Below are 26,483 nucleotides of genomic sequence, written 5' to 3' on the forward strand. Positions count from 1 at the left end.
TGTTCCTATAAAAGGAATCCCATCTTTTGTCTTTGATTTGTGTTTTTTGTCTATTTTATACATTTCAGATATATAAGTATATCTTAAGCAGTAAAGGTTAATTTCAGGTAAAGCACAGTAATGGGCAGCAGTCAATTGTATCAATGGACATACAATGCCCTGCATAAGTAATGGGACAGTGAAAAAATTTTTCTTCTTTTGGCTCTACACTCCAAAAGTTTGGAGTGTAGATTACTTTTACTGTAGAGTACAATTACAATGAGGTTAAAGTGGAGATTCTCAGCTTTTATTTTATGGTATTTGTGCACATATTGGTTTACCATTCAGAAAGTACAACACTTTTTATGCATAGTCCCCCTATTCCAGGGTACCCAGAAGTGATTAGACAATTGGCTTGACAGGTGTTTCTGGTTTGTTAGGTGTGTTCCACCACATAATTTCTGCAGTCATGGGAGAGCTCTCAATGTACAGTATTGATTTTAGGCTTTCATTTGCCTTTGGAGTCTGTTATTGGTGTCTGTCAACAAGAGGACAAAAGAGACGTCAATGAAAGTCAGGGAAGTCATTATGATGCTGAAATATCAGAAACAATCTAGCAGAAACATAGCCAAAACCTTAAACCTACCAAAATCAACAGTTTGGAACATAATTAAAAGGAAAGAAAGCTCGCAAGGAAAGAGAGCTCGCAATTGGCCTGATAAGCCAAGGAAGACTTCTCCAGTGGATGACCAAAGAAAGCTCACCATGATTAAGAAAAACCCCAAAACAGCTGTCCCACACATCAGAAACACTCTCCAGGGGGTAGGCATGAATGTGTCAGAGACTATCATCCACAGGAGACTTCACCAGCAGAACTACTGAGGCTACATTGCAAATTGCAAACTACTACCTAGCCTAAAAAACAGGATGGCCAGGTTACGGTTTGCTAAAAAGTACCTAAAAGAACCTGCAGAGTTCGGGGAAAAGGTCTTGTGGACAGATGAGACAAAGATTAACATGTACCAGAGTGATGGCTCACTTGTCATTGATGATGTAACTGCTGACAGCAGCAGCCGAATTAATTCTGAAGTGTACAGAAACATCTTGTCAGCCCCAAGTACAAGCAAATGCTTCCAAACTCATTGGATAGTGTTTCATTATAGGACAGTGACCCAAAACGTACTGCCATAGCAACTAGGGTTTTCATGGCCAAAAAGTGGAATGTTGTTGACTGAAAGTTGTTGACTCCCCTAGTGGCCAAGCCCCAGTTCAGTTCAGTTCAGTTCAGTTCACCACGTGACATAAACACAGAACTTGCGTTTCGATAGCTATGATACAGCTGCATGCGAAGTGATGATAGTTAGAGACAGTATGCATTATGAATTGACCAGAATTACACAAGAAAATGGATTTTGGGTAAACTTCCCCTTTAAGGCAAAACATCTTCAAAACAAACAACAACTGAAGATGGCTGCAGTATAGGCCTGGCAGAGCATCACCAGAGAAGATACCCAGTGTCTGGTGGGGTCAATGGGTTGCAGACTTCAGGCAGATACTGCATGCAAAGGATTGTTGACCAAATACTAAACATGAGTGCTTGATTTGGACATTTGATAAATCTGTCCCATCACTTTTGGTGGACTAAAATAGGGGGACTATTTTTAAAAAGTGTTGTAATTTCTGAATGGTGAAACCAATATGTACACAAATACGCTAAAATAAAAGTGTAGACGTAAAATAAGAAGAAATGCTTCACGCTCCCATTACTTACTGCTGTGATATGAGCAATAGCCATAATACTAGGTCTCCCTTAGAAAATGTATAAGTTCACGAAATACAACCTAGCTTTGATAACTAGATGAATTCAGGGAAGTAGAGGTTTAGTAGGTAGTAGAGAGATGTTCCATTAGTATTAGTTGTGGTGTAGTCAGTGGTAACGAGTGCCAGTACTGGAGTGTGTATTGTATGTAGACCTGTACTACATGTCTAGTGGTAGGTTATGAGTGGTAGTATAGTGTGGCTATGTTAGTCAGTGGGTGTGTTTACTAATGTTTAAGCCTATGTACATAAAGCGGAGGTGAATGTGTGTGTGTGTGTGTGTGTGTGTGTGTGTGTGTGTGTGTGTGTGTGTGTGTGTGTGGGTGGTGTGTGAGTAATCTCAAGGGTTGGGAAATAAATGGACACTCTCTCACTTCTCTCTCTGCTTCCTTCTCTGACCGCCTGTCAGACTTCCTGAGTTGAGCAATACACACCACTCCCAAATACACACACACACACACACACACATCAACCACTCCCAATTAAACACACATACACACTCGCTTCATAAAGACATTACACACTCATGTAAATTAATTTGTCTCACTCATTCTCTAACACATTATACACATGTACAGACTGTCTTTATTCATCTGACTTCAGTGTATGTTAACAACCAAGGGTCCTATTTCATAGGTGTCGGGAGTTCAACAATCCAGCATCTGATGAACCACAGGGGTCCAAAAGTCACTCATTAAGGTTTCAGCAGCGTTGTCAACAACTCAAGATACAGTGGGGGAAATAATTATTTGATCCCCTGCTGATTTTGTTAGTTTGCCCGATTACAAAGAAATGAGCGGTCTATAATTTTTATGGTACTTTTATTTTAACAAATAGACACAGAATATCAATAAAAAAAGTCCAGAAAAACATGTTATATAAAGTTATAAATTAATTTGCATTTGATCGAACGAAATAAGTATTTGATCCCCAAGCAAAACATGACTTAGTACTTGGTGGAGAAACCCTTGTTGGCAAGCACAGAAGTCAGACGTTTCTTGTAGTTGGTCACAAGGTTTGCACACATCTCAGGAGGGATTTTGGTCCACTCCTCTTTACAGATCCTCTCCAAATCCTGAAGGTTTCAAGCTTTTGCTTGGCAACTCGAAGCTTCAGCTCCCTCCACAAATTTTCTATAGGATTAAGGTCTGGAGACTAGCTAGGCCACTCCATGACCTTAGTGTGCTTCTTCTTGAGCCACTCCTTTGTTGCCTTGGCTGTATGTTTTGGGTCATTGTCATGCTGGAAGACCCATCCACGACCCATCCTCAGTGCTCTGGCTGAGGGAAGGAGGTTCTCATCCAAGATCTTACGGTACATGGCCCCGTCCATTGGCCCCTCAATGCAGTGAAGTCATTCTGTACCCTTAGCAGAGAAACAACCCCAAAGCATAATGTTTCCATCTCCGTGTTTGATGGTGGGGATGGTGTTCTTGGGATTGTAGCATTCAGCATTTCTCTCCCTCCAAACACGACAAGTCGAATTTATGCCAAAGAGTTCAATTTTGGTCTCATCTGACCACATCACCTTCTCCCAAGCCTTCTCTGAATCATTTAGGTGTTCATTGGCAAACTTCAGATGGGCCTGTACATGTGCCTTCTTGAGCAGGGGGACCTTGCGGGCACTGCAGGATTTCAATCCGTTACGGTGTAGTGTGTTACCAATGGTTTTCTTGGTGGCTGTGGTCCCAGCTGCCTTGAGATCATTACCAAGCTCCTCCCGTGTAGTTCTGGGCTGATCCCTCACCCTTCTCATGATCATCCTTACCCCACGAGGCAAGATCTTGCATGGAGCTCCAGGCCGAGGGCGATTAATGGTTATTTTGTATTTCTTCCATTTTCTAATAATTGCACCAACAGTTGTCTCCTTCTCACCAAGCTTCTTGCTGATGGTCTTGTAGCCCATTCCAGCCTTGTGCAGGTCTACAACTCTTACCCTGACGTCCTTTGAATGTTCTTTGGTCTTGCCCATGGTGGTGGAGAGGTTGGAATGGAAGAGATTGATTCTATTGACAGGTGTCTTTTATACCCATAACAAGCAGAGATTAGGAGTACTTTCTTAAAGTGACAGGACTAATCTGTGTGCCTCATGGGCATATAACCGCTCTGTATGAGCCAGAATTCTTGCTGGTTTGTAGGGGATCAAATACTTACTTCCTTCGATCAAATGCAAATGAATTTATAACTTTGTATAATGTGTTTTTTCTGGACTTCTTTGTTGATATCCTGTCTCTATTTGTTAAAATAAAAGTACCATAAAAATTATAGACCGCTCATTTCTTTGTAATCGGGCAAACTAACAAAATCAGCAGGGGATCAAATAATTATTTCCCCCACTGTATATGGAGAAGGAGCAGGAACACTCTCTTTCTCCTAAACACACAGATAGATAGATAGATAGATAGATAGATAGATAGATAGATAGATAGATAGATAGATAGATAGATAGATAGATAGATAGATAGATAGATAGATAGATAGATAGATGAGTAAATGAGAGAGAGAGAGACTGGTCCGTAATGGCTGGTCAGTTGTGGCCGTCTGGTTGGTAATGACCAGAGATCCTATAGGTCCTAATATAATGGATTATGTTTGCCTTCCTCTCCTTGCGTCCGCTAGAGTACAGCTGGGCAGGGCATATGGCCCTTCTAAATCTGTTTAGTTTCAGATCAGAGCCTGATAGGGTATCTGTGAAATTACAGAAAATTACAGGGATGGGTAATCAGGAAAAACAGGACTGTAATTAAAACACATCAGTGAACAACATTCAGGTACATAGGGCCTGGGTTCTGGCTCTGATTAAATACCCTCGACCTAGCTAGGTTTAGAGTATTCAGTATTTCATCTGTAATTGAGGTCTTCCTGAATGCACAGTGTTATGGAATGTTTATGATGAGCATAAACTGTGTTGGTGCCATCTTCTCTTTCTGTCTATCTTATTTTCAGTAATTACTCATTTATGTGAACTACCAAGGAGATATGTCTTTTTACACATGACAATACAAACTCCAAATTGAGGGCACACAGCCGTCTGAGAACGAATGTGGAATACCTTAATTTGAAATACCAATGAAAACTCTCTGTGTACAATCATACAGATACATATACACACACACACACACACACACACACACACACACACACACACATCATTCTGGCCTCTGGAGGATATGTTTGAACCTGTATCTCGCAGCTCCAAGCAAACTGCTCCTATAAAAACTATGCTGGCACACACACCCACACACATATACAATCAAAACCACACTGACTCTTCACTGGAGTCTTCCAAGAAATATTTTCAAGTTTCAACCTTGATGTTGCTTAGGAATAGTATTCAAATAGTATTTGAATATGCACAATTTACGGTTGTAATGTATAACTGTCATGAGGCTTTCCGAACCAGGTCTGTCTCATTGAGGTTAGCAATCATCTGATGTGGTATCGGTGTTGAATACACCAAAGTTCTCCTTCTCAAATACCTGACGCTTCAAACAGTTAGCCTGAACCAGAATAGAATGTAGAGTTGTAAGGTATATCTGTAGTATTGATAAAATGATACAGCATTAATTGTAATTGCATACAGTGTGGTGGTTTTATAGTCTACAAGGTATATTTTATAACAGTTGATGACAATCAATGTTTGGAACAGGAACTCTTTCAAACAATGACTCTGTCGGGGTAATACTGAGAAGAAAATAATGAAATGGAAGTAATCAGTTCCATCTTTTTCCGTCAATGTATCTGATCAAGTTCCAAAATATGGACATAGATTTCTATATCTATACATGAAAACATTTTTTATAGAGAATTTAGACCCAAAGTAGCAGCATCTAAATGCAGAGCGATGTAGAAGTGGACTGTGACTGAAGAAAATCCATCCTAGGTGTGAGGTACAAGCTGCTTTCAAATACTTTAGAAGATGAGGCTTTTGTTCTTACCTTGCGACTTTTCCTTAGTGTGGTAAAGTTAGTTTCACATTGGATAATCGTCAGACATTCGGCTCTTCAAATCTCAATAGCTCATGATGATGGAAAAAACATGTATGAATCGAAGGTATTATCTTGTTTTTCTTTTTTTACTTTACTTTGCCATACAAAAAAAAAAAAACTTCATTCAAACCAGACACACACTAGTAAGGTTGCACTGCCTTTACTTTACACACAATTGGCTTCTGTAGATTGAGTTGTTCCTGTCTCTCTCTGTCCGTCTATCTGTCTGTGAGTGGTCTGGGTCCAGGTGACAGTAGATTTCTGGAAGAATAAAGGCTGTGCAACCTTGCCAGTGTGTCTCTGGTTTGAATTAAGTTGGTTTTAGATATCTGTATTGTATTGCAAACCGCTATTGAAGTTCAAAAAAATATATATTACAAAAAAGGGTTACCTTAGATCCTATGTCAATTGAATGCACCGTTACAGAGCTATTGAGATTTAAAGAGCCAAATGTCTGATGAATATCCAATATGAAACTAGATTTACGACTTTTAGCGGACCTCTTTGAAAATGTCACAAAATTGAAGTAAGGATGGGAGGAAAAGTTGCAGGGAAAAAGCAAGGCTAAAATAAATCTATATTTGTTCTATACACTCTGATGTCATGTGAAGCAACATATTAATGGATTTATTTATTCACCAAACTTCCTATCACAGTGATGCTACAGTGGGCATACAATTGAGTTAAAATATGTCACAGAACATACCGAACATACCGAAGGTACTGTAATACCCAATATACCAAAGGTCATTTAACCTGGGGCGGAATTTCCCCAAATGCTTCCGCAAAAGTTACATTCAAGCAACCTACGGTATGTCAAAGGTGGTAGGAAAGGACGTTCGAAGCTCCTTTCCTTTATGCCTTGTACGATTCAAACGGTCCTTATTATGGCTGCCGGTCAGTAACCTCCAGGTCAACTAGTGAGGAAGGAAGGTTCCTTAAATTCAGGAGGGTAGTTCGAACGCATCCACAGACTTGTTCTTCGTTTGTGGCCATTGATTGTAACATACAGTATATGCAGTAATCTCGCATAGTTTATACCTCCAAATCACGTTATTCTCACACCTTTTTTGGAGTTCTGGAGAATTTTAGATTAGCCATTCTGGCTTGGATTGAATTGGACGGAGCAATGGGAGAATGTGCTCGCAATTTCATTGGATGTTTCATTCCAAGAACCCTATGCCCCTAGAGGTATTAGAATTAACTTAACGTGTTATGAGGCTTTACGAACCAGGTCGGTCTCATCGAGGTTGGCAGTCATCTGATGTGGTATCAAAGTTCTCTTTTTAACACCTAACGCTTCCAACAGTTAGCCTGAACCAGAATAGAATGTCATAAGCCATATTTCAATTGAGGACAATTTTTTGAAGGCGGCCGGATCCTGAACAGGAGGCAGGGTGCAGTATTGACAGATCAAATAAAAGTGCAATAAAAGCAGAGGTTGTAACTTGTGTAAAAGCCCCGCTTTATATCAGTGTCCACGACGAACCTCATCCATCATCATTGTTTTGAATATTTTGATAGACAGTTTTGGTACCCTAAAAGGCGCGCGCCCTCTTCATTCCACACGCGCAATCTCTCAAACTCAACAAAACCGGGGGCGGTGTATGAGCCAGTCTGTGCGCGTCCACAGGAGCATACATTTGATACGGGGGGACCATATGAACGCGGAGGTGCAGGAAAGCAGAACATGAGAGGGGTGCAATATCATGTGCTCTGATGCCGAAAAATAGGTGTAAAATAAGTAGGATTGTATGCAGGATAATGAGCCTGATTATATTTGTCTCCATTTAAACTACGTTTATGTTTAGGCAGTTCTTTGTCACTACTCGATACACGAGGTTGGGAGGCACCTGCGTACAGGATCGCAACTTGTTGACAGTGTGCCAGCGATAGAGAAAAGTTGATGTTTTGTAGCAGTAGTGGAGGTAAGTGCTTCAATCTCACTTTATATTGAGGTGACTCAAATAGACAGTGACCTAATTTGTACCATGGCATGGTTCTCCTATGTTTTTGGATGGAGTGCATTATTCTTTCTGTGCCAGCCTTCAACAGTGTCAATACCCTCTCCAAACCCGTCGTCACAAATGCATACTGCATCTAAATACGTTGTTGTTACTTTTGAAGTTAACAAAAATAAGTTACGTAATCCTGTCTATTTCTTAATTGTACGACCATTGCACTCCAGATATGCACATCGACTAGGCCTGCTGCGCTGCAGCCTGCAAATAAGAAGTTATTCTGCATGAGTTGGTAAAATCAGACATTCTGTTGCTCTAGTTTACCCTACATCTACAATGTGTTGATTAGATTCATAAATATATATTTAGTAACTAACTCTGAATAATTTATATTTACAAATACTGTGTTATACATGGCTTTGGGCAGTGCAGTCAATGTACTCATAATGTTATGCACTCACAACGGTGGATAGAGTGTTAGATTTGGATCATGAGCCTACCCAACCCTTCTCTATCAGCCTACCCAACCCTTCTCTATCAGTAAGTGGTACTGGCTGGATATCTAACACTGTTAGAGCACCTATAGTAGATGCATACCCAGGCCAGCACAGTACAGCTCAGCTCAGTTCAGCGTGGTTCAGCTCAGTAGTATGAATAGGGTATTATTGTGTTTGTGCATTCATTTATGTGATGGGAAAGCATTACTCTGCTTGTATTTACAGAAAACTCCAATGGAACAGTTCTGATGTTTTCAGTAAGGATTCCCTTCCGTTAGACATTAGTAAGGCTTCTGTGGATGTTTTCACTGGCTGGCAGGGACCAGATTAGTGTTCTGTTGGCACAAACAATGGGCAGAGGGGTAAGAGGGACAAAGAAGAGAAGAAAACTGGTTGTATTCTAGGTTCACTGTCTCTTTCCTGGTCGAAGAGAGGTATAAAGTCAAGTCTCTTCCTCGATACTTAACTAAGTCACCCCCTCCACCATCAGTATAAGGTGCTTTGAGACCTTGTGAAAGCGCTATGTAGGCAAATGCCAACCATTACCATATGTAACACTGTAATTTACTGACACACATTCACTTCTTCTTTTTCTTACCAAACCATGACAATGCCTACCACAGTGAATGACAAAACTATAAACCTGTGGACAGTGTTAGAAAGAGGGATCTTTAGGGCATACCTATCAGCCAGGAGCCCGTAGATTTTGGTAGAATAGCCATCAGAGAAAGATATTGGTAAACTATAGGAATGTTTTGCTAGGCCTGTATCTATAAAGTAAAAAGTGAAAAAGCAGAAACCATAATCATATTTACACCCACTTCCTGAAATCAACAGGCTCCTTCCTTTTCTTTATGGCCCACGAGCTAGGTCTGTCCAGACAGAAGGATATATATATGGTCCCGCTGGGATATATACAGAAAAATGTTTGCACTCACTGCAATGTAAGTCGCTTTGGATAAAAGTGTCAGCTAAATGGCATATATTAAGCAAGCAAGGAAACTAGATAGGAATGGAGAGTGTGTGCAGGAGAGCGATAGGGCTGTTGTGTGTCAGCTGTTCAATATTGACATCTTCCATATCTGATATGTCTCCAGTTAGAGTCACATGATAGTGGAGTTTATAAATAAGCCTCTGGCACTAAGTGGACCCCTTGGCTTGCACGCACACATGTGGGGATGTGTCTCTCTCTCTGCCCTGCCGTGCATGAGCTCGCACCTGTTTGCCTGCTACGGGTTTACTGGAGCAGACAAACACACCCACATATTTACACAAACACACACACACACAATATGGAATTAGTTGTCTGGTGTTTTGAGTGACAGATGCACACCCATAAAAGCTTTATATTGGATGCACACTTATAATGATATGATGATATAACTGATAAATCGAGCAGCTTTGTACAAACACTTCACACTAAAGCCATGAGAGCAATTTAGAGTGCTGATGATAAGTATACCCACACACACACACACGCACACACTGACAGATGCTGAAGCACACACAGAGAAAGGCCTAATATTTGCAAATAGAGCCTGTCTATCCTGGGATAGATGGGTGTTTTCACATCGTGGGATGCATAGGTTGTGAAAAGCTTCTGTTTGTCTTTTCCACCTCAGAAATAGTTTTTTTTTCTTCCTCTCACTCGTTCACACATGCATAGTGAGACTAAATGGTCTTCAGCATATTGGCACTCCCTATTCTCTACCCCCCCCCCCCCAAGCAACCATGAGTTGTGAAATCATGCGTCACTGTTCAGGCAAGACAGCTCGGTGAGTGCCACACAAACACACACTGAGGTAGAGCGTTGTGAAATCACAAGTCACTCTTCAGACAGACTAATCAGAGTCTGAGATTGATTTACTTTACTTGGCAATCAGTCACCCCCATGCTTCTGAGGACACACAGGCATGACATGACATGATGATGATGATGATGATGATGGTAGTGGCGAGGGGGAAGAACAACATTTAGATGTAGATGATGTAACCTCTTCCAGACAGAGTGGGATAGTGGTGGGCGGCAGACAACTAGACGGCACTCAACATGTTTCGGTCCTGCAAAGCTATGTTGTTGTGCTCCACTACGCTCTCTGGTGGGGATAGCATGTTGTTGTGCTCCACTACGCTCTCTGGTGGGGATAGCATGTTCTTGTGCTCCACTACGCTCTCTGGTGGGGATAGCATGTTGTTGTGCTCCACAACTCTCTGTGGTGGGGATAGCATGTTGTAGGAGAGGATGGAGATACACAGGAACACACACACACATTTTCTCTAGGGAGTTTGTAAACTAGTAGGATTCTCTCAGGGTTTTGAAATGAGCATTGTCCCCATAGAGTTCCTGAGCTCCAGGATCATTCAATTCAGCAGATGACAGATCCAATCTTATCCCTCTCCTCTCCTCCCATCTCCTCTCCATCCTCTCACTCATCATATTGTTGCTTGTTAGCACAATGACCAAGTGACTTTCCCCATGTGTGATGTTAAGTTATATTGTACAGTATTCTATCTCAATATTGAATCTGTCCTTTCTTCCAGAATGTGAAGCTGTTGCCATGCCCTCTGTAGAAGTGTTCCCCACGGAACCCATCTTTGCTGGAAAGTTTTCCTTGGTACCTTACTCCACAGAATTTGGCCCCATTGAACCCTATTCGACGGAACTCCTTATCCCTTCAAGCAACAACAATGCCACGTGGTCAATTGACCCACGCTGCACCTATAAGGAGGACTTCAAACGCTTCTTACTTCCTGCCATGTATAGTGTTGTCTTCCTGTTTGGTCTTCCTCTGAACGCAGTGGTAATCCTGAGAATCTGGAAGACACGACCCAACTTGACCCGGAGCAACATCTATATGCTCAACCTAGCTATGGCCGACTTCCTGTATGTGATGTCACTTCCTCTGCTTATCTACAACTACGCCAGTCGTGACTATTGGCCCTTTGGAGAGCTGGCTTGCAGACTGGTCCGCTTCCAGTTCTACAGGTGATCATAATTTAATTCTATAGCTGTTATCAAATTTCACCTTCACTATTATAACATCATCAGAACATTTCAGTCTTGTACTTTTATTACTCTATTTATCCTCTGGAAAGCATTTTGAATAGCTTGACTGATATAATTTAGTGGGCTATAATATAATTAGGTATTATTTCACTAACCTGCACATCAGTCCACCTCACTGTTCTCATTGTTCCCACAGTAACATCATTAATTAAAGCATTATTACTCTTCATTTATGATTCTTCTCTCTACAGTAATCTCCATGGCAGTATCCTGTTTCTTACCTGTATCAGTGTCCAGCGCTACCTTGGTATCTGCCACCCACTGGCCAGCTGGCACAAGCAAGGGGGGTGTAGGCTGGCATGGAGTGTCTGTGTGGGGGTATGGCTGGTGGTTGCCCTTCTCTGTGCCCCCACCTTCCACTTTGCCTCTACCGGAATGCAACGCAACCGCACGGTCTGCTACGACCTGAGCACACCAGAGCATTCAAAAGACTACTACCCATACGGAATGGCCTTGACCTGCCTCGGCTTCATGCTGCCTTTTATGGGTGTGGTTGTGTGCTATTGCCGGATGGCCCGCCTCCTGTGTCAACCAGTGTTGTACATGGGTGCTTCCATAGCAGCAAGGGAGAAGCGTGACAAAGCGGTGAGGATGATAATCGTGGTGGTGACGGTGTTTGTTGTGAGCTTCCTACCGTTCCACATCACCAAGACCATGTACCTGCTGGTGCGTACACTGCCAGGTGCACCATGCGAGACTCGGAACCTGTTCTCCATCATCTACAAGAGCACAAGGCCTTTCGCAAGCATGAACAGTGTTCTAGATCCTATCTTGTTCTACTTTACCCAGCCACGGTTCCGTAGGAGCACTAGAAAGCTTATTCTCAAAGTCACAACACTTAGAGACAAGGGAATCAGTGTGTGAGCGGAACATCTAGAACTGTAAACACTTAAAATTCTCCTTTTCAATCTGTAGTCCCTCATTTTGAGGGTCAACTCAGGGTCCTTATCTCCCATGACCCTAAGCTGGGCCACCACCGACAGGGTTTCTCCACTATAAGACCCTCATATGAAGGATGGACTTGAATTAGGAGTTGGTAGGGAGGGCTTAAAATGGCCATGTAAGAACAGATAATGTGTTTTGCTACGGTTTGTGTGCTTGAGATGTTTGTGTGCTTGTGTCTGTATGACCTGTATGTCTGTATGCTACTGTATGTGTTCTTATGTCTCTGTATGTGTAATAATATGCATGAAGTACTCACCTATATAAACCTGTCTTCCTTTCGTTGAGATTTAGTATGCATCCTCAACTTCAAGATTACATTGCTTGTTATTCCCTCTTCCTATCACTAGGTGGTGTGTGTTACCCTACTGATCCCATTGCACTGAAATGTCTGCCCTGTTACCTCTAAGACTACGTTCAAATACTTGTGAAGTGCATCATCCCTCATGTACTGATCTAACAACATAGGGAATGGTGAAAGCAAGGGTTCTATTATGTTGTTTTCACCAATGCATGCACTCATGATACAGTTACTGTATGTCAGATCAGAGAGGAAGTAAGGATGCAAACTTGGGGTAGGGTTTTGGGCAGGGTCTAAGTTTAGCCTGAAAGTGGTGGTTTTCTACATCCTGTATGTAGCCTATCTTCCCATCAAATGGGAGACAGTTTATGTGTCAAGCACTCTGCTTAGCAGCTGCAGCTGCCCTACTTTGCATTGAAATATACATGTGTACACTTTTGACCCCTCAAGTATAATGCAAAATACAGTTTTCTTTGCAATTAACACAGAAGTGTGGATTTCTCTCCTCTGATGATTATGTGTAGGTGGTCTCATTAATCTCATCTTTCACATTGATCTTGTAAATACATAAGCACTCAAATTGAGGTAAATTTCATAATCCATTGTAATCCTTTATGGCCATAGTGATGAGTGTACACAGGGCGAGTGAGTGAGTATGTTTTTTTTTTTTTTATTGGTTTGTTTTAGTCAAATATGTGTGACATTTTCACAACTATATCTTGAATGTGAAGTGTGTGTGTGTGTGTGTGCTTACTGTTTACTGCACTTACTGTTTGTGCACACTTCCTATATCTTCCTTAAGGCTCATTGAAGTAAGAGAAGGTGTATATGCTGGGCACATGCCACTAATAGATCTGTCTGGAGCGAGATGTATGCTCACAGACACAGAGATGTTTCTTTATCAGTATTATTTTTAGAGGTAGACTTATTTTTATAACATACTGTACAATAGAGAATTATATAGAATTAATAGAATTATATTTTTGTTACATATCAATATTAAGTAAACATTTATGTTTATAAATGTATTTATTGGATGCACATGTCCATCTCCATACCTTTACTTTTGTATCCTCTTTAGTAAACCAAATATATTGAAACTACCTGTGTTGTGATTAACTTGTTACTGACAGTTGACAATAAAGCGTACATGCATCCACTGAATGTCTTTACTGGGTTATTAAATTGCTTGGCAGCCACACATCCACCTAACCAAGGGATCAGTCTTTATGAATAAGTTGGACATGTAACATGTAAAGGGGCAATCTGGGATTCAAAAAACAAATAAGCGGTCTCCCCACCACTTATTTTAGTTAACAGCTAAGGGATAGGGCTAGAGAAATGTAACCACTCTCAAATTCATAGTATGAGCTATGGATGCAAGGACTGACCATCTGTGCAAGGAAATCCCTTGCGCCCAACTTGAATACTTTAAATAAAAGTAGACAAGTTCGATTCCGGAGTCCAACCAAAGTTTACAATTTTTTACAGATCAAAAATTACTGTCTGCGCAGAGACCTGTTCCTCTGGCAGAGTGCACAATCTCTCTCTGTCTCAAGCTCTCTCAGATAAGGTGTGTTTTCAAGCAGACTTTTTATAGGGACAACAACACATTCACAGTTCAATAACAAGAGTGTCCCTCCATAGGTCAGTGTAGCCTTGCACCTAAATCAGTGCGTCCCAACCAGCAGATACAGCCCAGGAGACAGATATAACTGGCGCCATCCTGACTGACTTGATTCGTACCGTTACTGCATAGTCATTCTAGTTTTACACAAAATTATAAATGAGTCTATAGACTGATCATAACACCATTGAACCGTGTATGACTGAACAAAATATAATCATGACATGGTTATACCCATTGAAATAGATTGTGGTATGGCTATATTGATTATAAGAATATAATAAATGTCAGGTGAGAAATCTGTCTCCCCTCATACATCCATTAGATCAAAATGATAGTTGTAACCCTGTTTTGAAGCTATATAGTATTTGTTTACAAACAATGGAGTAAACAAGCTTATATTTGGGGTTCTGATGGGGTAAGACAGTTGTAGTAAACTCATAGGGCATTTCTAAGATATATTCTTCAAGAATCAATGGCTATATACACTCACCAAACACTTTAATAGGAACACTATACTAATACTGTGTAGGGCCTCCCTTTGCTTTCAAAACAGCCTCAGTTCTTTGTGGCATTGATTCCACAAGATGTTGGAAACATTCCTTTGAGATTCTGGTCCATGATGACATGTTGCATCACGCAATTCCTGCAGATTTTTCAGGTGCACTTTCAAGCTGTGAATCTCCCGTTCTACCAAATCACAAAGGTGTTCTATTGGATTCAGATCCGGTGACTGGGAAGGCCACTGAAGAACACTGAACTCATTGTCATGTTCATGAACCAGTTTGAGACGACTTTTGCTTTGTGACATGGTGCATTATCATGCTGGAAGTAGCCATTAGAAGATGGGTAAATTGTGGCCATGAAGGGATGCACATGGTCAGCAACAATTCTCAAATAGGCTGTGGCATTCAAGCGATGATTGATTGGTATTAACAGGCCCAAAGTGTGCCAAGAAAACATTCCCCACACCATTACACCACCTCCACCATGAGAAGGTGTACAGGTGTTCCTAATAAAAATGCTCAGTGAGTGTATATTATTATATATGTTGTCCCATTTAGACATGGCACATCACATGCCACTATATGACCAATCCCCAATTGACTCCTATGCACTTATGGAGAGGATTTAGATTAAGACTAATGGACCCACCTTGCCTCTTAACAGCCCAGCCTTGGTTCAATATTTACCATGTCACTATCCAATACTTTCAGATTTAAACAAGTGGTAAATAAAGGGTGGGGACTAAAAGGGTGGATTTGGGATAGCCAGTTGAGTGCATTGAAGAGGTTAAATCAGATATGAGAGAGAGAGAGAGAGAGAGAGAGAGAGAGAGAGAGAGAGAGAGAGAGAGAGAGAGAGAGAGAGAGAGAGAGAGAGAGAGAGAGAGAGAGAGAGAGACCCTATTTGGACCAACGGCGCACTTCTATGCAACGGCCATGAGAGCGCGCTCTAATCAGCAGTCCATCGCATCACCCAAAGGACAGCACAATATCCTTGCGAGAACATTAATTTGACCAAACAGTCATGGGAAAACCCACAAAAGAGACATTATGCATGAATAAAACCGTTTTATGAATGTATATACATAATTCACAAACACGACAATCATAACTGAGTTATGAGTCAGCACTGAGGCCTAACACATTGTTACAATAGCATTGTCTCTTCAGAGAAAATAGTTCTGAGTGGACTGAATTTCAACTTTAACAGTTGCACGACCTTTGGCTATAATTATCTCTGGTTTGTCCGCAATATCTGCCTTCTCCCATCAGAAAGGAAACGCTTTTCCTCCCCATTCCCGAGGGGCTTTGATGACAACCCTTATACCTAGAGTAGTCCCGCCCACCCCTGCTTTATCTCAAGCATAAGCATGTAAAACATAAGTCACGGAAAATGATGTCAAAATAAGGAATACAGCAAACAGTTTGGAATTACAGTGAATGATGCGTCTAGGGCCAGACTGAGCGATGGGAAAGCATTTGGAATGTGGCAATATCGATGGAGAAGCTGCAGAGTTGAACAAGTGAAAAAAGTTTCAGCAAATTCTCTTCGTGCATGGATGGGATTCGGGGAAGGACAACAAGTTGTTGTAAGGTCAGAATGCAGGTCATCGCTATCTAATATTGTTTGTCTTTAATTCACTAGTAAAGGTGTAACCAATTTGGCCACTTTTGACTTTTTGTTTGAGTTCAAAAAGGGTTGCCAGCAGTTGTGGTAAAGAGTAATATGCTGGTTTCCAGGGGGGATAGGCAATGCACCGCAGAAGGAAAAGTGTCTGATTACTTTATCAATGAAATAAAGGGGTGTGGGGGAAATAACAAAAGGACAGAACAATGGCAGAAAGAGAGAAGGAGAAGAGGAATGTTAGGCCTACTGTGTATCGCAGCGTCTCTTTCAAAAAGTTAGAAAGTTGGAGCGTGAACAAAAGTCGGGAAGATCAACAACACAAATCAAAGGATTTAGAGGCAAACTTCGCCCTTCCCCCTCCATCTATGGCAGAGACCGCTGCCGAGAAAGCACAGCCCTCGGCGACGCGTAATGTTAGTGTGTCAAGAAAAGTTTCCAAAATCTCCGCCGCCAGCCTCCCGACCGCAGAGCCAAAGAAAGGCTCCTCTACTCCTCTCTCCTCTATCTCTCCCTCCATTCGTCAGCTCACAGAGAGGTTCTGCAGCACTAACTCAGCTCGGACGCACGGAACCCCGAGCACTGGCAGTGCGGTGGCCGGGAGAAGCACTACTTTACCCCGGCTTAAAGCCAGCACGGGAGACGAGTCCCCCTCGCGGAAGTCACTCCATGAGGACAGTGAATATTTAAAGGCTATTGACGCGGATAGTCTGACTGATAGTAAAGTTCAGGAGCAAAAGTTTTATTCGGGCACTGACTCTGTCTCCGGATCGGATTCAGAGAAAAGTCAAAAATGGATTTATTCTCGCAAATCTGCCGACGGCTGTGGTAAAAGAGATTATTCCCAGATCGACGGGTCTCTTTCTGATAATAACTGTAGTAACACTTTGACCACCGAGGATGATGTTTTTGCCAGTGGCGCTCCTGCCTGCAAGTCACACAGGATCTATTTCACGGCGCACCACGGAGATCTTACTACTCACGTTGACATAACGAACTGGCCTAGTGTCACTAAGATCAGAGAACTTTTTGGGGACAGGCACAGAAAGCAGCACAGGTCTACTTCTGACGCAGATGATTTAAAAACCGTAGCCCACCTCAATCAATCAGCCAGTTTTAAAGAGAGCACCTCTCTGTCGGATAGAAGTGACAGGCAGTCTCCCAACAGCTCTGCCACAGAAACCAGCTTTTCTCTTTCAGAGAGAGGCAGCACTGGTGCCCCCAGCAGACAGAGTAGAGGGGTAACAGAGAGCAAAGGGAGGACAGAAAGGAGACACAAAGGCATGGACTCTACCTTTCACACTAACCAGCAGTATTCAGATGAGATCGAGGTTGAGAAATCCAGTGGTAGCATTCAGGTAGGCAGCACTAGGGTCATTGGTGGCAGTAGCAGTAATCTTAGGGTGACCCAACCCTCACACCCACTCAGAGCCCACAGCCCCAGCAGTGAAGGAGATGGTAACCCTGAGACCTGGACGGCCAGTCTAAACTCTGATTCTAACCTTCAACCTTCTGCTCCCATCACTGTTCCCCCTGCCCCCCCACCTCGGAGCAGCGCGGTGGGCCTTGCCCCCTCCTCCTCCCGCACACCCCACTTCTCTCTGCACTCCTCTCTCCAGGAGCAGGGAGAGAGACAGGGGGCCAGGCTGCTCAGGGATAGTTTACATTCCTCACATAGCTCCTCAAGACCAGTAGCCCCCTCCTCTACAGCTACAGCCTCCTCTACAGTAGGTTCCTCCTCTGATAGAGCCACAGTAAAAACAGCCATCAGTGCCCGGTGGAGGTTCAGCTCAGGAGACGAAGAGGAGGAATATACAAGAGGAGGAGTAGGCAGGAGCAGTGCTCCCTCATTCAGAGGAGGAGAAAGAGGAACAGAGCGGGGAGGTTATTTCTCTCGCAGTAAGAATGGCTGGTGTGGTGGTAAGGTCCTGGGTAGGTCTTCAGGCAGTGAGGAGGACAGCCCTGCCTCTCTAGGACCGCCCATTCGAGACACAGTGAGGCGACGCTCTCTGAGGAAGAAGAAAAAGAATAGTGGTGCTTCCTTAGCAACTAGTCGAGATGATGGAGAATCGGAAGACAGTAACAGTGACGAACACACAGGTGTGATAATGGAACACCTGGAGAGGCACCATCAACAGAACACTGCCACAGCTGGAGAACAATCCAGCATCCGGAACCGCTTAAGAGAACCAGAAGGCTCCAGAACCCGGCCAGCGGTGGTGCAGAGTCGAGCACTAGAAGGTTACAGGCGCCACTACACAACCTTAGACGGGGCTGTTACGTCATCACCAGTAGCTACATCCCTTCCAGGGGTATCGCGGGTGTCAAAGGTCAACATCTCGTCCTTTATCTCGAGTCCTGGCGGTTCACAGAGCAGCAGCAGATACTCAAGTACAGAGACACTCAAGGAGCAGGATCAGGCTAGCTATCCTAACAGAACGGCTAATGCTAATACTCTAAAAACTATTGGGGGAGCTAGCTCTAATGCTAATAGAGCTGCCACTGCATCATCCTCAATGTTAAGTAAAACCTACCATGGCAATTTCACCATGTACCGCTCCCCAAGCTTTGGACATGGGGATAACTTCTCCCGTAGCCCTGTTAGGGTTCGCCCTTGCCTTCTATCTTCTGTCACCCCTCCCCCCCCACTACCCACAGGGAATGTAGATGGAGCTGGGGGGGTCACCAGGGAAACCGCAATGTTTCAACAATCGTTTAGTGGTGGTGTAGCTGGTGATAAAGACAGAAACAGGATGTCCATGTCCAACCCGGATATTGCCTCAGAAACCATGACTCTCCTCAGCTTCCTGAAAACAGACCTATCAGAGCTCAGGGTTCGGAAGACTGGGGTGGGGACAGGGGTTACTGAGGGGTCAACATCGGTGTACAGGATGGGGTCAAGAGGTCATGGAACCCTCCAGCCTGGACTTAGGCCCTCGCTGAAGGACCTCACTGCAACTCTCCGACGTGCCAAATCATTCACTTACTCAGACAAGCCTGTAGGGCGTAGAAATTCAGCCAGCACCACAGCGAAGAGGAGCTCTTCTGAACAACGTCTAGACCTGGATGGAGAAGGAGACAGTGAGAGGGAACGAGGGAGGGGATCAATGTCAGATAGAGAAGTGGAGAGTGATGGGGGGGAATGCAGAGTAGGAAGAGCAGGGAATTATGGGTATGAGGAAGTGATTCCTACTACACTGCAGGACAGGTATGTTCAGGAGGCTAGACAGGTAATCAGAGACATCTGCCAGATGAGCGCTCGCGAGGGTGATGATGATGAAGATGATGATGTACTAGGGACAGATGGTAGGGAGGATGAATGTTTCAAAAGAAAAAAGGAGAGGGATGAGAAACGAGTTGGAGTGGAAGGAGAAGTGAAAGATGGGGAGAGGAGAGATGGAGAGATTGAGGTTGATGGTGCAACTGCTTCCCTATCGGAGAAGAGAGAGAGGGACAAAGAGAGCATGGAGAGAGAGAAGTGCTTACAGAAGGGTGATTCAGAGGAGAATGTGTTTTATGACAGGTCTGTTGATGAGCTGTCAGGTCATGAGTCGAGTTTAACGGATGAGGGGATCGTCACAGAACCAGAGACAGGGCCGAGTGACCCAGAAAGGTCATTTGTGGGGTCAACAGAGATGAGTTTGGGATCAATGCTAGGCAGAGATGTGCTTGGTCAACCTTTGACCGTTTGGAAGCAGTCTGCTCTTCACGAGGAGGAAGGCTCTGCCTTAATTGAGGGAGCAAGAGAGAAACAAGAACAGAAACCCCATCTCCCGTCTTCCCTCTCTTCTGTCGTTCCCACTCACAGGACAGAGTCTGAAATTATTGCTACAATAACAGAAACTATTAGCATTATCAACAACAACAACACAAGTGGGAGGACCAGCATATCCCAGGGGGCCACAATTGCAGTTGAAGCCCCTCCTACCCCCAGTGCTATCCGCCGCCGCCGTAAGTTCTCCTCAGCCGGTAACACCGGCTCAGACTCCAGTAATGGCAGTAATGGGGAGTCGACAAATGGGAATGGAGATTCTACTGTTTACCGTTCACTTAGTGATCCTATGCCTCACCGCCGCTGCTCAGAGGCAGAAGAGGGGAATAACAGTTTCTCCTCTATGGATAGTAACCTTTTGGGCTCTCTTTCTCTTTCCTCTAAAGGAGGAGTAGGAATTGGAGGAGCAATTGTCCCAGACTCCTCCTCGGCAGCCAACTTATCAGAATGCACAGGTAGTGCGGCCAGTGACCTATCAGTGTGCAGCGATGTGGGTCTCCGTGACGACGGTCTCCGTGATAATGGCAGTATCCGTGACTACAGTGGGGTGATCCGAAGTATAGTGTCTGAGCCAGGAGCGATGGACAGACTGATGACAGATGAAAAGAATAATGGAAGAGCAACAAAGAAGAAGTCATTCAGTGACCCCAGTCGTCGTAGCGACGCCCCCTTGCTCTCCCACGACAACCCTGAGTTTAAAGGGCAGCATCATCCCAATGAACCAATCAGCGAGCTGGACCAGCCTGGGCAGATCCCGCCCTCTAGCAGCGAGCCAATCCTGAGTGAACAGAGAGATCAGCTGTGGGAACTTGGGGAGGAACGGCGAAGGCCATTGCATCATTATCATCATGGAAACCACAGCGAAGTAGGGAAACCTCGCTCCCAGTCAGAATGCTCCCTGCCTTCCCAACTCCATTGTGATGCAGTGGATGGAGGGGGAGTGGAGCCATTCAGCTTTGACCCCAAGCTAGCAGAGGTTCTGTCTCCAAGAATGGGCAGACGGACCTCAAGAAAACGCCCAAATCGGGTAGCTCAGATTCACTCAGACAACCAAGAACTTTCAGAACCAGGGGATCAGGGTCTAGAGGAGGACCAGGATCAAGACCAGACTGACCTCACCCCCCCTCTACCCCCTCCCCATCCCCCCAAACCCAAAGCCAGATCCAAGCATGTACGCCATGTCAGCGAACCAGCCACTTTTATTCCCATCTCCCCACCCTCACACCCCCAGCCTCCTCAGGGAGGTCTATCGACCCTCCTACCTGCCCCAGAGCCTGCAATCCTGGGTAAACCTCCCGGAGAGGAGGCCCCTTCCCTGGAGGATGTTACGAAGCAGTATATCCTGACTCTCAATTCCCCAGGGGAGGGAGACACTACTGGGTCTGGCCCTGGGATGGGGGATTGTGCTGGGGTGTCAGTTTCAGCACCAGATGGGTCCAATTCCAGTCCCACCACCCCGACCGGAGCTAAGGAGCCCAGACTACAGAGGAAGAGCAGTGAGGAGTCGACCACACCAGCCCCACAGAAAACCAAGCCCAGAGTGGTGAGTGAGACCTGCGCTGTGTGTGTGTGTGTGTGTGCGTGTGTGTGCGTGTGTGTGTGTGTGTGTGTGTGTGTGTGTGTGTGTGTGTGTGTGTGTGTGTGTGTGTGTGCCTGTGTGTGCCTGTGTGCGCACGCATGCGTGTTTGTATGTTTTTGTCTTTGTCTGTTGGTGTATTCTTTTTTATGTGCTGAAGCACTTGGTTAGGTGATCTGAAATGCGGTTCCATTGGATAGTTTATACAGAGACAGTTAAGTTTGATTGTGGTTTTGATATACTGTATAGTTATGTGGTGCTGTTCTGACATGCATTTTACGACCCATACGCTTGTTGTAATGATGTGTTGTAGGAGGGGCACTTTCTTAAATCATGTTGAGAAAACATCAGTTCTGTCTTTCCCATTTGTTTTTGTGTTATTGATGTGTGTTATTGAATTATGCCTCTTCCACTTTGGGTCACACATGATGTGATGTTCTGATATTGTCCAGTGACATTGCTTAGAGACCTTTGGCACCTGAAATGGGTGGCATGTTTTCTGCAATTTCATGGAAACTACATTCTATTGAGAATGTCAAATGTTATTGACATGAGACACTCTTAACTAAAGCTCTACAGAAGAGTGGCCACCTGATGATGTTTGGACACACACACACACACACACACACACACACACACACACACACACACACACACACACACACACACTCGTACATGTCTTAAATGCTATGACTATACTTTGAGATGGTTAATCTCACAGTGCATTTGTTAACAGAAACATTAAAGCAAACATCAGACAGAGTAATCCAAATGTTAAACAAACAGACTGCGCTAAAACCAACATTAAACAAATGTCAGACAGAACGCATTAGCGTCTGGACTAGTGCCTGTCGCTAATAGCCAGGACAATGTTCTGCTTTACTCAGTTTATCTTTTCCATTGTATGACTGTATTGTGTGTGTGTGTGTGTGTGTGTGTGTGTGTGTGTGTGTGTGTGTGTGTGTGTGTGTGTGTGTGTGTGTGTGTGTGTGTGTGTGTGTGTGTGTGTGTGTGTGTGTGTGTGTGTGTGTGTTTTTGTTATACTTGAACAATGGCCTCAACATGTGGGCCCAGAGCTGCTGTAATAGTGGGGTGCTGACAGAGTATGCAGGATTAATTCTGGTGTGGATGTAGGGCTAGAGACGTGGTGGTATATTTGTTTGTTACATGTCCCAATAATGTTCCTACTTTGGCCAACACACACACACACACACACATTAATGCAGAGAGGGACAAATACATACACACAAACACATCCCCACATGCATTTTGGGTCAGGTCTTCTCTGGTGCGTCTTTATTACCATTTTCCCTAATTACCATTATAATGAACCTCTCTTACAATCATCCAATCATGCTCACCATTAATTTAGTTTAAGTCTCTTTCTATCTTCCTCTCTCTTTCTCTCTCTCTCTCTCTCTCACACACTCTTTCTCATGACTGTGACAGTCCAACTGAGATTGATCGTTTACAGACAGGAAATGGGTTTAAAGAAACAGGAAGTTGTTGTGGTTACTGATGTGTTTGACGATATCCAGTGCTGCTGCTGGTGTGTGTGTGTGTGTGTGTGTGTGTGTGTGTGTGTGTGTGTGTGTGTGTGTGTGTGTGTGTGTGTGTGTGTGTGTGTGTGTGTGTGTGTGTGTGTGTGTGTGTGTGTGTGTGTGTGTGTGCTCTGTGCTTGTCTGGGAGATATTGGAGCAGTGTTCCAAGTCAGAATGTCCAGCAATGTGCCAACTCTCATGAAATGCCTTGACGTTCCGGTGGGGGGAGGGGGAGGCAGCTTTTGTGGATTTTAATGTTGAAGAATTGATGCCAAATGGAAATGCAGTGCAGACAAGTCCTGTGCAAGTAGAGAAAGAGAGAGGGAGTTTTTTTTTTCCTTTTCTGGAGACTGGATTGCAGCCCACTTGCCTACAAAGCAAGATCCTGCGCTGCACCAAAGAAAGTCAACTCCCTCCCTCTCCCTCCCCTTCTCTCTCTCTGTTTCTCTCTCTCGTTCTCCCCCTCCCCTCCCTCTCCCCTCGACCCTATCACTCTCTCTGTTGTGCTGTGCTGCAGTATGGAGTCATTATGTAGCATTTTTTCCACAGATTCCGTCATGCTGCTTCTCTTTTTTGTCTCTTTCTTTCTCCTAGATTCCTACTTGTGCTATCTAATTTTTTATTTATTTTGTTCTCTCTCTCTCTCAGGAACATTGCAGGGAGATGAGGTCATTCCTTCAGGCTCCATGAAATTAAATTGAGCCAGATATCAGGTACAAGAACAGAGAGAACAAGAAAAGGGAGAGAGAAGGCAGGGGAAGAGGAGATAAACTGGGGAGGAGGGGAGCGGAGAAAGATGGTTAAAGAAAAAGAATAGAGGAAAAGAAAGTTAGGACCAAAAATAAAGGGATCAGGATAGAGTTGGATGAGTGGGAGAGAGGAGAGGAGACAAGAGGGAAAGGGAGAGGGAAGTGATGCAGAGAAGGGGAAGGTGGGATTAGTGAGAGAGAGGGAGAGGGCAGAAAAAGGGTGTGAGTGGATGTACGTGTGTGTGAGTGAGCCCCTACTGTCTGAGTTGTTTTCACTTAACCAGGCTGCAGGAATGTGGCCTATCTTCCCATGTTCTGTTGCATAATGGCCTTGAACTCCCCAAAAGAAACTCCAGAGGTGTGTGTGCATGCGCGTGCATGCTTATCATCAGCGCTCTAGAATGCACTCATGGCCTTAAGGTAAAGTGTTTGTACAAAGCCGTTCAATTTATCAGTTATATCCTCATATCATTATAAGTGTGCATCCAATATAAAGCTTTATATGGATGTGCATCTGCCATTCAAAACACCAGACAACTAATGCAAGTGGGTTGACACCTGCGTGTGTGTGTGTGTGTGTGTGTGTGTGTGTGTGTGTGTGTGTGTGTGTGTGTGTGTGTGTGTGTGTGTGTGTGTGTGTGTGTGTGTGTGTGTGTGTGTGTGTGTGTGTGTGTGTGTGTGTGTCCATATCAGACCCCGCTTTCCTCCTTTCCTGTCTCATTACTTCTCTCTCTCTTTGCTCCTTTGAAAGGTGCTGATTCTAAGAAAGGTGCACAGAGCACTAAAACATTAGTGCTTTTAGGAACAGCACAAGAATGCTGGGACAGGACAACAGGGAGACTGTCAGAAGGAGAAAGAGACAGTTTATTCATTTTAATAGAGGGTTAAAAGGGGAGAGGGCAGAGAGGGGGGTAGAGCAATAAATGGAGGGAGAATGAAAAGAAAGAAGGGTCTGTGCTGAAAAGTTACACTAAGCCCTGTGTGGATTAAGACTAAGAGCACACCGTGTTTATAGCATCAAATTTATTACTTACTTATTTTTATCAGACCACCCACCAGGACTCAAACATGCTGTCTTATCCCCTGCTCTCCCTTTCTCCTGTTTTAGTAAAGAGAAATGTTTTGTAAAAATAAGTTAGTTTCCATTACTCATTACTCTGTTTTACACACTTAGCTCATGCTAGGCTGCGGGCTGGTCTACTAGGCCATATTTCTGATGGTTGACTCTCAGGGTCAATAGATTGCTTGCAGGTCATCCATAAAAGGAAATGTGTAATTTAGGTGAACTACCCCTTTATACACATAAGACAGGTTGTTGTATAACCTTTGGGTAATAACATAGGATAACATTGCATTTATAGTCTGTTCACTTTTTCCTGTGATGCTCTTAACCTCAGCAAGAGAGAGGGTTTCTTTGATCTAAGATTAGCAAACTCTGATTTACAATTCTAACTCAAGGGAGTGTCATGTTCCGAGACACAAAGTTACAATGCTAATTGCATTGTTATTACATTGAATGTTTGGTGCCAACATAGAAATATAAAGTTATATATATATAAATATAAATATAAATATAATATAATATATATAATAAATATAATATATATAAATATAAAGTTATATCTAACTTAATGGGTTGGGGAGGTTGCCATCGTTTCCTGTCCTCAGTTTTGCTGGCCTCAGGAGAGTAGAGCATAGAGGAGAACATCCTCTCTGTTTCCTGTCCACTAAATACACACACACACACACACACACACACACACACACACACACACACACACACATATACAGTGCCCTTGCGTAAGTAATGGGACAGTGAAGCTGCTTTTTGGCTCTATACACCAAAAGTGTGGATTTGAAATCAAAGAAGTATCCATTCTCAGCTTTTATTTGATAGTATTTGTGTACATATTGGTACATGCCATTTAGAAATGACAACACTTTAGTCATAGTCCCCTCATTTCACCAAGAGTAATGGGGCAGATTGATATGATGTCCAAATTAAGCACTCAAGTTTAGTGTTTGGTCGACAATCCTTTGCATGTAATAACTGCCTGAAGTCTGCTACCCATTGACCCCACCAGACGCTGGGTACATTCTCTGGTGATGCTCTGTCAGGCCTGTGCTGCAGCCATCTTCAGTTGTAGTTTGTTTTGAGGTCTTTATGCCTAAAATCTTATCAGGAAATGAAATGCATATTCAGTTATTTTTAAATATTATGATTGACTTGACCAGTCAAGAACATGTTTGGCCCTGAAAAAACTCCCTAGTTGCTATGGCAATATGTTTTGGGTCATTGCCTTACTGTATGATGAAGTGCCATCCAATGAATTTGGAGGTGTTTGCATGTACTTGAGCAGACAAGATGTTTCTATCCACCTAAGACTACATTCTGCTGCTGATGTCAGCAGTTAATTGAGAAAATCTAGCCCATTCTACTGGCAGCTATACATGCCCAAACCATAACACCCCCTCCACCATGTTTCACAGATCTTGGGCAGATCATTTTCAAATCCTTTCCAGTTGCTTTTTTTTT

The 26,483-nt window shown here is 43.6% G+C and overlaps 2 protein-coding genes across 2 annotated transcripts in view; both read left to right on the forward strand.

Moving 5' to 3' along the window:
* Nucleotides 1-7,455: 7,455 nt before the first annotated feature.
* On the forward strand, nt 7,456-13,706 carry p2ry6 (pyrimidinergic receptor P2Y6). The gene is made up of 3 exons (XM_083694988.1): nt 7,456-7,713; nt 10,784-11,228; nt 11,501-13,706. Exons 1-3 carry the CDS (start codon nt 7,692-7,694, stop codon nt 12,171-12,173), a joined length of 1,140 nt encoding a protein of 379 aa, XP_083551114.1. The 5' UTR covers nt 7,456-7,691; the 3' UTR covers nt 12,174-13,706.
* A 2,471-nt stretch (nt 13,707-16,177) lies between these two features.
* arhgef17 (Rho guanine nucleotide exchange factor (GEF) 17) overlaps nt 16,178-26,483 on the forward strand; it is a gene marked incomplete at its 3' end in the record, with an annotated part of 58,328 nt that continues 48,022 nt past the window's right edge. The window contains exon 1 of the mRNA XM_083695651.1: nt 16,178-21,624. Within this exon, the coding sequence (XP_083551777.1) occupies nt 16,519-21,624 (5,106 nt within the window). The 5' untranslated portion in view covers nt 16,178-16,518. The remainder of the gene's footprint in view (nt 21,625-26,483) is intronic.

Source organism: Argentina silus (genome assembly GCF_951799395.1).
Source record: "Argentina silus genome assembly, chromosome: X".
Classification (NCBI taxonomy): Eukaryota; Metazoa; Chordata; class Actinopteri; order Argentiniformes; family Argentinidae; genus Argentina; species Argentina silus.